The 14858-nt window shown below is 40.7% G+C and overlaps 1 protein-coding gene across 1 annotated transcript in view; it reads left to right on the plus strand.

Annotated features, from left to right (window-relative positions):
- The window catches only part of NRXN3 (neurexin 3), a 703958-nt gene that overhangs the window by 6215 nt on the left and 682885 nt on the right, over positions 1-14858 (plus strand). Inside the window, exon 2 of the mRNA XM_059474030.1 lies at positions 659-820. Within this exon, the coding sequence (XP_059330013.1) occupies positions 659-820 (162 nt within the window). The remainder of the gene's footprint in view (positions 1-658; positions 821-14858) is intronic.

Raw genomic sequence — 14858 nt, forward strand, 5'->3', positions numbered from 1 at the left:
TGTGCGATTGATTTATTTTATTTTGATTTATTTTCTGCTTATATTTTGGTTATGGGTTAATTTGAAAATAGTTTTCTTAGTTTTTTTTTCTTTCTGTTTTTTTTTGTTTGTTTGTGGTGGGTGTGTGTCTCTCCAGGTACATGGCATGCACATCCATAATGTATTGAAAGTGAGTTCCCTCTTCCCCTATCCCTGAATGCATGACTGTCTGTGTGCCGTGAGCAAAAGAAACTTAAAAAATAAAAAATACCAACCTCGTCTTCATTAGTGTTTTTTTTTTTTACTAACAACCATAACTAACTGTAATCATTAAAATAAATTCTAATTAATCATAAAATCAGCTAATATGAGAAATGTCTTTCAAGGACAGTTATATTTTCTGGCCTGAATAGATGGAAAGCATCTGGATGGATAGGCTGCTGGGTAAGCCTGAGAGTGCTGATGCACCAGAAAGGGAAGAAGCAGATGCTGAAGCATTTCTCTGTGGGAAAATCAGACCAGAAAATAGAGCTCAACTTAACTAAAAAAAAAAAGCATACCAAATCTCAACAAAATCCTTACTAAAACTGGCATAAAATTATAGGGGAGGTAAGTTGTTCTGTTCTGGATTGTAAGGTCATTGCTGGGATTTTCTTTGTCCATTGTGTCCCTCAAACAGGTGACAATCTCTGTGGATGGCATCCTTACCACCACGGGCTACACACAGGAGGACTACACCATGCTGGGCTCAGATGACTTCTTTTACGTGGGAGGGAGCCCCAGTACTGCTGATTTACCTGGGTCTCCAGTAAGCAATAACTTCATGGGCTGCCTCAAAGAGGTAACTATTTGAAATTAATTCTTGTCTCTGTGCTTTTGATTTGCTAAAGTCACCACTCTTTTCTGCCTTACACAATTAATTCTTTCCCTGATGCCTAATTTTATACTGATAACTGCAACAGCTCTGTAAAGATAAACTTGTCATTCAGTTGGTCAGAAGGCTGGAAATCTCATGAACTTAAGGGAAAAATCATACTTCTAGTGCTTGGATAATAGAAAAAATACTCATGGTAGTAGAAGAGGTTTCTTCTCTAAGCTGTTAGAACTTCAGAAGAAAGCATTACTATCTTCTAGGCACCATTTATGATGGCAATAGCCATCATAAAAAGACAAATGGCCTTTGATTACTAAGTGGCATTTTGAGATGAAAAAATCATAATCAGAAGCTTATTTAGAATACTTTTTAAGATCCTGGATTTCACCTGGGAGCATAGTTAGATCTGAATTTTCTGCGAAGATACAGCAATAGAATAAAACGGAAAAATGAAAGTAGAAGGTAGCATAAAAAGTGTAAATTTTGCAAGGAGAATGCAGCATGAGGGTGTGTCAGGGAGGTGTGCCAATCGCATGTCATGTGGACATGAAGTGTACCGTGTGTTATATCATCATTATTGAGAGATGCCTTTTCCTGAATTAAAGTGCAAACAAAACCATATGCTGAAGTCAATAGTATGGATTTTATTGAACAGTGAAATGTGAGGTAGAGAGATAAAAAGAAGTAGAAAAGAGAGAAAAAGAGAGACAGACTAAACAGAAGATAGTCACCACCCATGTCATAGTGGTGTCCCATTGGTCCTTCTTCACCCTAGGCTTCTCAGTGGTGGGGGGCCTGAGGTCACTCAAAACTTTTCACTGTTTATATATGTTTTCAAACAAAGGAGTTAATGCTCATTGGTTACACACATCTTTCATTCTATTGGTTAAATAATTCCCTTGCTTCCAATGTTAATTAGTCCCATGCCCAGTCTTTCTGTTTTTTGCAGTTGGTGGGTTTCTTGAGTTGGTGGGTTGCGAGTCAGCAGTCAGAATCTCCCCCTGACGGAATTACCTTTTACCCAGTCCAAGCTGATTCAGCATAGTTGCTTCCCTTATGGCCCATAATTTCTACATTCTTTATGTCCATTATAAGTTACACATTCTGCTCTCACAGCTTTGTTTACATCCCCCTAGGCTTGAAATAACAATTGGACAATAGAATCACCTCTATCTTAAGTTCCTGGTCGTGGTGGCTTTATTTACAGTCCAAGTTCCCGGTATCCCTGGAGGCATATTTGAGAAAGGGATTGGGAGGTGGGGTCCCTCAGTGGTCATAGATGCCATTTGTCCCATAACTTGGGATCTTTGGGATCTTTGTTTGACCAGCGATATACAAAATTTTCCACAGTGGGAAGTTTTGTCTGGATGCATTACCCAGGATGTGCTGACCAGATCTTACCTCTGCCTGGAGTTAGCACTATCCTGTCACTCCATTCTGTGCTCATCTCATGGCAAAGTCATTCTGTGGCCTTAACAGTATTTGAGACAGACAGCTGTGATCTTTAGGTCCTTAAACTGGGTTGCTAAGTTGGTGCACTTGAGTGGCTGCATTGGTCAGAAAGAGCTAGCTGGTTCTGAAAACTCTGTTGTCATTCTTTGGCTGGCTGCACTTTCCACATGGCATTGAGAAAATTCAAACATGGGTAATAGAGATTGGACTGCCTGGATAGCAGCAGGAACCATAAAAGTGATCCTTGATAAAAAAAACTTTAGACAAAACAAAAGGTAAGTTCTGTCCAAATCCCAAACTTGGTACAGTGTAGTTTTGATGCTGGCTTGTAGTCACCTTTTGTCTTCTTTCTTCTCTCTTCTAATGCAATTTGTGATTATCACTGTGATTAATGGGGATACGGATATTGATGTCTCCACAAAGTGTTATAAAAAGCTTACATAGGAGTCATGGAAGCAGCAGTGCTGAGCTAGATGTTGTTCTGTGGCTGTAATTGCCTTGACAAGCCATCATCCTACTGATGCTCAACTCATGGTATCAGGGTTTGTATGTTATGTGTTATGTTCCTCTCCTCTGGTAAGGAAGAGTTGTTAGGGTCTGAAGCTGCTCTCCTGCCTGACCTCTGGATGAAAGGGGTATACATATGCTAGAGAAGACTTTGTGAGCATCTTATATAGGAAATGAAACTTTGCTGATTGAATACAAACTGCCATACAGAGATCAAATCCTTCTGGTTACATTTATAGAGCCTTGAGTCTGATTTTCCTGGGCACTGAGCATCCCAGTTTGATTGAAATCAGGAGGAGATACAGCCTCTTAGTGTCTCTTTAAATCAGGATCTAAATTTTATTTATGGATGCTATGAACATAACACTTAGCAGAGGCCATTTTTATGTATGCTTTAAGTCAAGCCAATGGAGCAAAAAAGCAGTGACAAGAAAATCTTCAGCAGCTTTATTATTTATATAATCATTTGTATTCTGTTAGCTTGCACAATGTGCTAAGAGCCGCCAACATAGTCATCTCAGGCTCATAATGTTCTGTGAGAAGGAAAACCCAGGGAACCGCTTAAGCATGAGAGGAAGAAAACAGATAATCAAAATGTGCTTTGTAATCTTCACTTGACTAGGCAATGACAGGAGATGTGTATGAACAGATGTCTTGACTTGATGGTTGCTTTAGAGCTATAGTCTGCTTAAAAGCAACCCACTTATAGTAGTGGTTCAGTAATGCTTCCAATGAGCTTTGATCCTGGAGGAGCAGAACTGGGTTAGTGCAGTGCTTGTGTGCTTATGATTGTCTGGTCCCAGAACTGGCTATGGGGAACTTTACTTGGCTTTCTGTGTAGCTTGTCTGTAGGGGGATAGAATATAAGAAAATAAAGATAATGTAGAAAGTAATCTTACTCTTAAGGAGTTGCAGCTGGGCCACTTAACAAAGATTAGGAACAGGCCTGGCTTTAACAGGCCACAGCTGTAGCCAATGAGAAGCAGAGTGCTATAAAAGAGTGGGTTGGCTGGTTGAGAAGGGAACTGAAGTCAGTTGGCCACTTTGAGAAGAAGAGAGAGTCAGTGCTCTGAGGAGCTGTCCGTGAGAAACACTAAGAAGGTATGAAACTTTTGCGATAGGAGACCAGGGTATGGAACCCCTGCAATAACATTTGTCAGCATATTTCATAAATCTATCCTCATAGCTTGTGGTTCAAACTTACGTTTCTTTTCTCCATAGCTAAAAAGGATGCTCAGTCTCTCATTACCCAGTACTGGAGGAGCTTGGATTTTTAACAAAAATTTCCTAAACTAAGAAAATTAGTTGAAGCGGTAGGGTAGACTATTACAAAATATTGTTCCTTTGAGTTTATGTCTTCTAGTAGAGCAACGCTCTTCTTTCATAGTTAAGTCCTAGCTAAGTAATTGCTGATACCAGAGACATAACACACCCCTGAGTGGATTGCTGTTTTTAGTGGTGGAGAATGTCCTGCTAAGCCCTGTGCCGTTCTCTTGAAGGTTTAACAGCAGAATGGTCTCTGCATTCATTCAAGACTGGCTCTGGGCATGTGTTACTTTCCTAAGAAGGTAAATGGATTTTTGCAAAATTTGAGGTGAAACTTTCAGCCTTTCCTCTGTAAGCTCTTGTATTTCCTCTAGACTGTATCAGTCTGAGAGTACACTGATGGGGCTAAGAGGGCTCCTTGAGTGGTTTGTTGCCTTCCCACTTCCTCTGAGAGGACATGCAGGTGCTGAAGTGGCAGGGGGCAGAGTGCCTGGTGACCTCCTCTGCCCCTTTGCAGCAGGAAGGGACTTCCCCACTCAGCCCAGGCTGGTGCCAGGAGGAGGGGCAGCTCTGGCAGGGTAGGTACTTCATGTGAGCCAAGTGTAAGCCTTGGCTAGAGGGAAATGTAGTGTCTAAGAATGTGTTCCTGGCAAGGAACTAAGAGTCTTGGGGCTCCTCTGCTGTAGTATCTATATAATATTTCTTAAAAGTAATCTGAATACCTGATTATCTAGATAATGTTTTCTTTAGGTCAGACAATTTCTGACCTAATGGTACCTCCTTTTACCATAGAATAGAACCCCTCATGTATCTTCTTTCCTTTGGGGCTATAGGTTTTGACTGAACAGATTCCACTAAGTTGGTAGCAGTAATATACCTAAATCATACATACAAGTATTTAATGTGTAGTTCAGGTTGGGATTTTTCCTCTATTTTTATCAGAGTGAAAGAGTTCCCTATGTGTGGTGAACCATGTTTGTTTTGCACTTCTCCACAGCCATCCTGGCAGTGTTGCAGTATACCTGACATTGTAATGAGGCAAGGAGACTGGAAAATAGTCATACAGGGTATGCAAATAGGGTAGTGCACATACATGAAGTACAGACATTGCATGGAATCTAAGTTTTTTTTGCATTGAATATAGTTGCATAGAATCTAAGGTTTTTTGGACCTTCATTCTTAAGATGATTCGTTCTAGAAAAAATCTTGGAAGCTGGCGTATTTCCCATCATGGATGAAACAGAGATGGGATAGGAGAAGATACAGGAACACATCTTGAGACAATTGAGCAGAAGTAATTTTAATGGGTGTCAAGGAAGGAAGGTGTAACAGTGCTTTAACAGATAGTGATATTTTTAAAAGGGAGAAGCGCTGACTGAAGGTGGAAAGGGAAGAGACTACAATGATGGGTTGAATGGAACTTGCATGGCCAGAAAGGGTTAGGACAAGAAAGGTAACAAGAAACAGCTGTGTTTTGTGTGTAATCAGGGGCTTTAGGGAAGAATTTTTAGTAATCAAGGATGGAGATGGAAAGTGGCAGGGTAGGAATTTAGCTGTGTGGGCAGAGAGGGGAAATTGGTATTTCAATATCCAGTTGCTAGGGAAGGCAGAGAATCAGAATATTTCCTGGGGTTAGGGAGCCAGACACTGAGATTTGATTTACTTGGAGCAGGACTTAAATGGTACAGATGGAGATGCTTTAGAGGAGCCTAAGGTGGTCCCTATAGAATGGATATTCATGAGAGAATTTATGAAATCTTCACATTTTTCTATCAGTGCTTTATTAAAATCTCAATTCTGAAAAATGTTGATTGGTAGTAACAGCTTGATGGAAGCACTGAGGCTTGCATATGGGTGGAATATGGCAGAAATTATTACCGGGGTCAGGCACCATCTGTCTGTGATGGGAGAAAGCTGTGAAAGCTTAGATAATTTCTGTCTGCAATTTAACTTCTAGGAGCCAGATTTCAAAATGGTCCATGAGTGTGCCCAGTTGCTGTATGTAAATCTCAGATGCTATCTGCAAGCCACATCTTTTTCAGGACTATTTGATGTGTAGTGATGATGTGGTTTCTGTTTGGGGATGAGTTTTTCTGACTGCAGTGTCACACTTGGGAGAAGACTGAAGGTGCAGAGGGAAGGCAGCCTAAAACTGGAGGCAGAGGAAAACTGGCAGACAGACAAAGTTGTAGTTGTAAAAGCCCCTCCCTAAGCCTAAAAGCTTTTGGGTGCTCAAGATTCTCTTCCACAAGTGACAGAATTCCAGGAATGCATAAGAGGAGAATGAGGAATCAACAGTGTGGGGATTGCACTGAGGTACAGTGGAGGAAGTTACTACATGAATGGTACTAATTGCCCACATAAGTTAATCCAATACTGCTACTTCAGCTATCTTACTGTGTTTGGGCCTGCCTACTTTCTATCTGTATTTAATAAATTTAACATTTGAAAAAGAAAGGGAGAGGCAAATGGCACTATGTAGGAGCAGACAAAGCACAACCAAAGGTTGAATATTATTCCACTCCTCAAAATATTACTTCTTGTCTTGGTCTCACTAATACTCTCTGCCAGAGCCTTCAAAATAGACTGGATGATGATTATGACCCTGATTCCTAAGATTCCAGATCTGGAGGTCTCTAAAGTTGCTGGTTGCCTCTCACTCTCAAACTTCCAATTGCATTGCTGCTGCTGTGGGGGATCAGTATCGTGTTGCAGCTGTACAGTGTGTATCTTGGGAGTCAGGAATGTCAGTCATTTTCTCTGTGCATCTGCAGAGCATCCAACACAAAGCCTTCATCAGGTTTTCAAGTACCACTGTTGTAGCAACACAAAACACTGGAGATGCAGGCCAGCATTTTGAGTGGCTGCTGATGACATTCTTAAGCTAATAAGAAAGAATCCCCAATTATTTCTGGAAAGATTTAATTTTGAGGTGGGAATGGAGGCATTTGGAAACTGAGAGCAATGCAATAGGAGGCAAGATGCTGAGAGAATTCTGAGTAGACCAATAGATGGGGAGGGAAATACGCTAGTGTCTTTTCATTGGGTAAGACTGATAAGCTTAGGTCCTGGGCTGGTTTGCATTTGATATTTCTGTATTAGCTGCAGCTTTGCTTTAGCTAAGGGGTTATTCAAATCCCCTGTTTCTTATGCAGCTTAGCTCTTGCCTACTCTACCAAAGTGAGGTCTCTGATACTGTTTTTGACTTGCTTCATGCATGACACTGAAAGAACTTGGTTACCTTGGCTCATGTGCATCCACAACAACAACTTTGCTGGCATAATTATATCAAATGAGTGTTTGTTGCAAAATAACATCAGCTAAGCCCAGTTATTGATCAATCTCTTTCATCAAATGTTTCTAGATACATAGAAAAGTGGAAAAGTAATGTACTCATGACTGTAGAAAGTTTACTCATTATCTCATAGATCCATGAAAATTATTCCATTTAAGGAGGAAAACAATTTTAAATGGCTTAATGAAATTAATCTTTAGTGAATGGAGTAGGAAAATGAAGTGCTAGAATAATTTTTCAATTAGTAAAACATGGGAAGTCCAAAGACAGGAGTTGAGTTTTTAGCTTTGGGACAAAAGATGGAGGAGATGTTATTTTATAAACCATGTACTGAAAAAAGCTCTAGGCTTCTAAAATTCTTTCTTTAATGCAATTCATGTAGCAAAGCTGTAGAGTCCTACAGCCGTAATGAATCTAAAGTAAAAACTTTGTTTGTTTGTTGGTTTTATAGTTCTCTTTGCAAATTAAAGTAATATAGGTTCTTGTTAAGGTCACATTTATTACATTGTAGTATTTTTTTCTCTGGAGCTCCTATCAGTCAGCAAACAGCATCTTGTAGGCATTCTAGGTCAGCCTGAGCACACATTTTTTTGAGGATTAATTTCAAGGATAATTCACATGTCAACAGTTCAGTGGCATCGAAACTGCCACTCCTAAACTTACTGCGCTGTTAGAAATTTTACTAAAGTAATTAATAGCCAAAGTTTGAATAATATAATATGTATGTAGGTTGAGCATACCTTCCAAAGTAAGCATTGATGAGCAAACATAGAAACTGGATCTTTCTATGCATGAGGTGTAAGAGGTTTCTTTTTGCAGGGCTGTTTGAACTATGTACTTGCAAGCTAAAGAGAATCTATGGAACTAAAGCAAAGTGGGGTCTAACTGTGTTCACCTGTCTTCAGCTGCCACTGGAACAGGTGCCTAGGGAGGAAACTAGCAGAGGTTGGTGTCACCACTGGGCAGTGTAGTGGTGTCACACCAGTAGGGGAGCACTCCACTGAATCCTGACTGAGCAGTCTGCATGTGACTCTCACTCTTGGTGTTGTGGCCGTCTGTGCTTGCTTTGCAGTAGGATCTTCAGGATCAGGCTTTCTTTGCTGCATAATGAACCTAACTCCTGCTGAGCTTCTGTGGCTGCAAGGGGTGTGCCATGTGCTGTGGTTCAGAAAATGAGTGTTTACAGGTGTAGAACTGTATTTATATCAACAAATTCAGAAAATGTAATGGGGATTGGAGGAATATAGCCTGTGTTTGGTGCATATAATAAAGTTAGTTGGTAACTATTCAATATTAAAACATCCTTAACAAAATTTGTGGTCTAATCTCTACCCATTGAAGGGTGAGCAAATGAAGGATATATTGATGGACAAACGTAGCTGAGTCCAAAGTCGTCAGCAGAGCAGTGATGATACTCTGGTGATTACTCTGATAAGGATTTCTGGCTGTCTTTTTCAAATGCTGTTAGCCAAACGTGGTCCCATCCTAATGGATGCTGTGATCTTAACTTAGCTGTCCAAAGTCTGATGTGCTCATCTTGGACTGAAAGTAAATGAGCCTCTTTTGCTTTACCTGGCTTTGTCATTCACTGAGATCAGTAAACTCTTGGTTTGGATGAATACTGAAAATAAATAGGAGATATGTTTTTATTTCTTGCTCGTTATGTTGCATTTAAGAGATGACTAAGGATCCATCCTTATCCTATCAGACAGAAATACAAATGGGAGTAGTTTTGGAGAGTCAGGACAGCCATATGCCAATAAAGATAAAATTTCATGAGAGAAGTTGAAAGACTCTTCTGTTTTATATACACATGTGTATCAAACAGGCATTTTCAGCTACTTGACAAGTGTCCCCTCTTTGGGAGCAGCAAACTCACCCTGAAAGTTGGAGTATTGCTATTTGTATTGTGGGCAATGGGGAATGACTGAGCTGCTGTTACCCACCACAAAAATCCAGGCTGCTCAGCTGTGCCAGCAAGGGAGGCAGGAAAAGATGATGAAGTTTGAATGTTGAGTGAGTGGGCTGAACAACTCCGCCCAGGTCTGCCACTCCTCTGTAGCAGTGAGCCAGCTGTCGAGTGTGAGGAGCACAGGAGTGGGCAGGCAGTTAATGGGCAGCATTTGTTATTTGAACTGCATGGAAAAGGCAGCAGGCTTGGTATAATACAAGCAGGTTTTGTATACTCTCTGATATGCTCTCTGTTCTAGTTCTTTGTCATTGCTGCTCTCTGGCTTTGGTCTACTGTTGCACTGAATATCTGTGCTTTAGGATTGTTTTATCTCCATCCTTTTTGCAAGCTGCACAGGCAGGATTCATTTAGTTGGAATTAACAGTGTATGTATCTAGATTCCTAAGCAAATCAATGGGATTAGTATAGATATGTAGAAGGATGCAATTTTAGCTCTGAATTGCTACTTACAGGGTTTAATGCTCTTTAAGCTATGGTTCCATAAGTGGAAGTGTTAGAAATGGTAACATCAGAGCTCAAAGGTGAATTAGGGTCAGCTCCTGACCTCTGCTTCTTGTAGCTATCTAGACATAGATGTAGTAAATGGGAGTTACTTGAGTAGGTGTTAAGGGAATATCAGGAGGATTGTGACATTGCATATGGTGGCTACTGGTGACTTCACATTGCCACAATGTGGGGAATATTCAAATGCTCGTATTTTCTAAGCATAAATCTTAGCAGTTCAAGACTTAATTCATCAGGGCGAGCACCAGTTATCTGTGAGCTGCATGGGGCTGGTGACACACAACTGAATAGTAGCAACTGCATCCAGGAAAGCAGCAATGTGTAGTGTGCAAGTCACTAACCTCCTCTATCTCAAATGGAAGAGGCTTAGAGGTGGTGTCCCATTTTCAGCACCCTGAGAGGTAATTGTGAGTGATGCCTGCAAAGCATTCTTACTGTATCAGCATTAGCAAGCAGAGGGAACACAGAGGTTTGGGAACGGTGGCAGAGATGAAAAATGGCATTTGGAAATGGGGCTTGAGAATGGCATAATCATTCCTGTTAAATCTGTGCCTTTCTTTCTGATTATTAGCCATTTTAAGTGAAATGGGTTTTGCATCTAGAACAAGTCTCTGAACAGATGATTAATGGTTTTATCTGTAATAACTTTACATTTTATAGAACCCTGCTAGGAGTCCGCATCTGGTGTGCCAAGCTATTTAAAGCTGTGTTAATTCTGTTAATTGCTCCACGTTTATTTGGATTGCTGGCACCTGCGGGCTTTAGGATAATGGGGGTGGGGGTGTGTGTACATTCTCTCTCTCTCTTTCTGGCTGAGAAAAATTGAGAGGACTATTTCCTCAGCTAGGAACAGGACCTTGGCAGAACATCCTGGCTGGATTGGTTGTCCTTGAGATTTCCCTTTTTCACTCCAGCTGAATGCAGTGAGATGCCAGCCAGAGGCAAGATGCTCCCCTGATTGGGGCAGGAGGTGGGTGGAGAATCTGCTTTTGCATGCACTCACCAACATGAGGCAGCAGCAGCAACAGGGAATGAAGCCAGTGGTTTTGCAGAAGGCTGGTAAAGTCCATACCATTCTGATTCTGCTGCTCAGCTGCCTTCCAGTGTTCCTTTTCCAGTTTGTTTATGTCTGTGAAGTGTTGCAGTGGGTTTCAAGCCCTGAACAGATGTGAAGATAAGTCTGCTGATGCTTTCTGAACTTCCATCAGAGAAAGGATCTGACTGTGGAATGCAAGACATTTGAGGTGACTAAAACATTGCTATGAAATGCTAGGAGGGCAGAATAGTTTTCATGTTTGCAGCTGGACTGGCCAAACCACTGCAACAATCTGAAACAGGCTCTGATGACAAAATTTTTCCCTATCTCTGACAAGATTACTGCATGAGCAGCAAAATGGGGAAGCAAAGTGCTTCTCTAATATTGTTAACTGCTGACTTAAAAGTTCAGCAGAGCCTGAGAGGTTTGGTACTTGGAGGTTTTAGGTACTATGAGCTCAATATCTGAGTGGGTAGAGGAGGTTATTCTGGTTATGTAGAGGCCGGTTCTCTCACACCTCTGACATGGGTTTCTAGCCTGTGTTTCAGCTTCAGTGATGCTAGGACAACCTCCCTAGGTTGTCCTAGCAAATAGACAATTAACTAAGATCAGTTCACACTCTATTACTTGTTTTATGGTTGTCTTCAAAACAACAGTTTTTCTTGAGAAGACCAGTGAGATGCTAAAGTGAAATCAGTTCTCCTAGTGCTGCTGATATAACCACGTGTGTATTTCTGCAGCTGCCCTATATAATCCCTTATGGTGACTGACTAAATGGAATGTTGATTGTAGCCTCCCAAAGGAAGGCGACTGCCATACCACCCTTCTCAAAGATGTAAAGGATTGTAAAGAAAACCACATATAGAAAAGTAAAAGTTTTCTCAGGACTTTGATAAGCTAGGATCCTTGTGATGACTTGCGACTTGTAAAGAACAAGGCTGTTGTGTTTGTTAGCTCTCTCAAGTAGTTGATATTGCTGGGGATGCCCACTTTATTTATTCTGTCTGGATAGTGTCTAAACAGTCAATTGCAGTACTAAAACTGGTTACAAAGCAAAGCTCTAAGAAAGTAGGATTCATATTTAGAGTTCATGTTTAAGAATGGATTCCTCCTCTGCAGCTTCAGTGTTCAGCTAACAAGATAAGCTGTCAGCTGAGCACTTTCCTCTATTTCCCTGATTTATATTTCAGGGCTGATTTGTCTTAAAGTAGCCTCATCTACGATAATGAGAGCACTGAATGCCTCCATTCTCTTTTGGTTTAGTGTGCTTGCTTCTCCCTCCTTGCCTGAGCCTAGTTCCTGTTCATAACTGACACTAGTATGCCACATAGATATGCAGTGCTGTCACTTCCTCTCTCTTCTCAGTTTTTTCCTTACTGTGTATTTCTCATATGTTCTCTAATTAGCATATGCTTAGCTTTTCTGGCTTCAGGCTAGTTTTCATGTTTACAACCTCTGTGACACATTTTGTTAGAACTTCACAAATCACATATCATACGAGAAATTAATAATGCATGTAACTTATTAGGTTAATAACTTTCATCTTATTGTGAGCTTCACTTAAAGTTATGCATTAATAATTCAAGGGACAGCTTTGACATCAAGTGTGTTTTCTAAAGCACTCTATCCCTTCTTATGATTTTTGAGTCTGTATGAAAACCACAGATGGTTTTTAAAAACTTGATTCCAGCTGTTTCCACATTTCTCCTGAAGGCTGGATTTGCCTGTGCATCCAGCAGAGGAAGGCAATTAAATGTTGGTCTCCTCTTAGGTTTTGCAACTGGAGTTTAAGGGAAAAACTTGGTATGTATGAGGGCACCTTTTGGTAAGAATCATTGAATGGTTTGAATTGGAAGAGACCTTTAAAGGTCATCTAATCTAACTCCCCTGCAATGAACAGAGACTTCTTTTACTAGCTCAGGCTGTTCAGAGCCCCATGCAGCCTGACTTTGAATATTTACAGGGATCATCCCACCTCTCTTGAAGGCCTGTGCCAGTGCCTCACCACCCTCATAATCAAATTTTTCTTTTTTATATCTAATCTAAATTTACCCTCTTCTAGTGTAAGACCATAAGCCTTTGCCCTATTGCAACAGGCTCTGCAAAAACGTTTGTCTTTTAAAAGCTCTCCTTATGTACTGAAAGGCTGCAATGAAGTTTCTGCAGAGCCTTCTCTTCTTCAGGCTGAACAGTTTGAACTCTCTCAGACTGTCCTGATAGGAAAGGTGCTTTTGCCCTCTTCTCATCTTTGTGGCTCTCCTCTGCATCTACTCCAGGGCTTTCTGCTGACCTTGTTAAACATCATGAGGTTCCCAGGAGCCCACTTCTTGAGCCTGTGCAGGTCCCTCTGGATGGCATCCCATTCTTCAAGGTGTGTCAGCTGCACCACTCAGCTTGGTGTCATCTCCAAACTTGCTGGAGGTGCACTTGATGCCGCTGTCTATGTCATTGATGAAGGTACTGAACTGTCACAGTCCCACTATTCACTGATCTCCATTTGGGCATTGAGGCATTGACCACAGCCCTTTGGGCGCAACCATAAAACCAATTCCTCATCTATCAAATCTGTATTTCTCTAATTTAGAGAGGGGCTTGATGGGAAGAGCCATGTTAAAGGCCTAGATCTGAAAACTGCCTCCTCAAACACCCATCTAACCCATCAGCTTTGTGACAATACTCCCCTTAAAACCATTCCACAGACTCCAGTTCTTTGGGAGTGCAGCAGACAATCTCTGATGGTGGTGCCAAGGACTTAAGAATAGTACTGGCATTGTATTTGAGCTGTTACAGCCAGGATCTTCCTTTGTTTTTTTTTGAGGCCACAATAGTTGTATGGTCAGGAGAGTTTTGGCAAATGTAGGTAGCTTTCAGAAATCTTCTAGTGATGTGTCCTGCCAAAAGGCTCTTCAGGAACTGAAAAAGCAATGGCAGATAAAGAAGATCTGGGCACAGAGGAAGAACTGGTTGGAAGGTAAAAACCAGAATGGAATAAACAGAATGCACTAAATAGTTCCTGTGGGAGGGCCAAAGTGGAAAGTCATCTGGGATCCATGCTGAGGTCTGAAGATTCATTAGTGGTATTTAGTGGAAAGAAATGTGGATGGAGACAGCATACATTTTACTGAGAATGAAAATTGTTGCATGAGGATTATCTGCAGGACTGCAGAGCATGAGCTAGTAATGCTGAATGTCTGGACAAATAAAAAGCAGATTAAATTATATGTGTGTAAACACAAATTGAGGTTTTTATATTGGGAGGGAGAGAAAAGAATCAATATTATGCATATGCAATGATGGACTTTGAGTTGTTTCTGATGTTTTATTAAATAATTATTTTTAAATATTTGCTCAGTGATCAATATTGGGCAAATAAGCACATCTAATATTATGCATTTCTAGGAAGGGAATAAGAACAAAACAGAAAATATAATGATGTCATTAAATACACCCACACTGGACACTGTTATCCTGTTGTTTTAATCTCAGAAAGGGGAGAAGGGCAACAAAGATCATTAAAGGTCATTAGAAAGACTTCTATACAAGAGCTGTCAGTACAGCCTGGGGCTCTTTGTAACTGAACTGATGGAAAAAGGATATGGGAGTGGGGAATCATAGTGTATTTTCTGTTTATTTCTGAACACAGGGATTAAGTGTAAATTCAAAAGACAAAGGTAGGGCAAACTTCAGAACAATCAAAAAGAAATATGATGGCAATTAAAGTAATGGAAGGCTTTGCATTGGGACGTTACACTGCCTGGAAAAATCACAGAAGAAAAATATTGATGGTGTATGAAATACAAAGACACAAGTTTGTCTCTGCAGATCCTCACAGGCCCCAGAGGAGTGGAATCTAAAATGGTTTTATGGGTGGGTATTGCCACACAGATGCTCTGCTTGACTTGCTTGGGTATTTGAAGAGGTGGTTTTCAGATATAGGATACTGATCCAATTTAATTTGGAGAATTTTGTGTTC

This window comes from Ammospiza nelsoni, chromosome 6, assembly GCF_027579445.1.
Source record: "Ammospiza nelsoni isolate bAmmNel1 chromosome 6, bAmmNel1.pri, whole genome shotgun sequence".
Lineage (NCBI taxonomy): Eukaryota > Metazoa > Chordata > Aves > Passeriformes > Passerellidae > Ammospiza > Ammospiza nelsoni.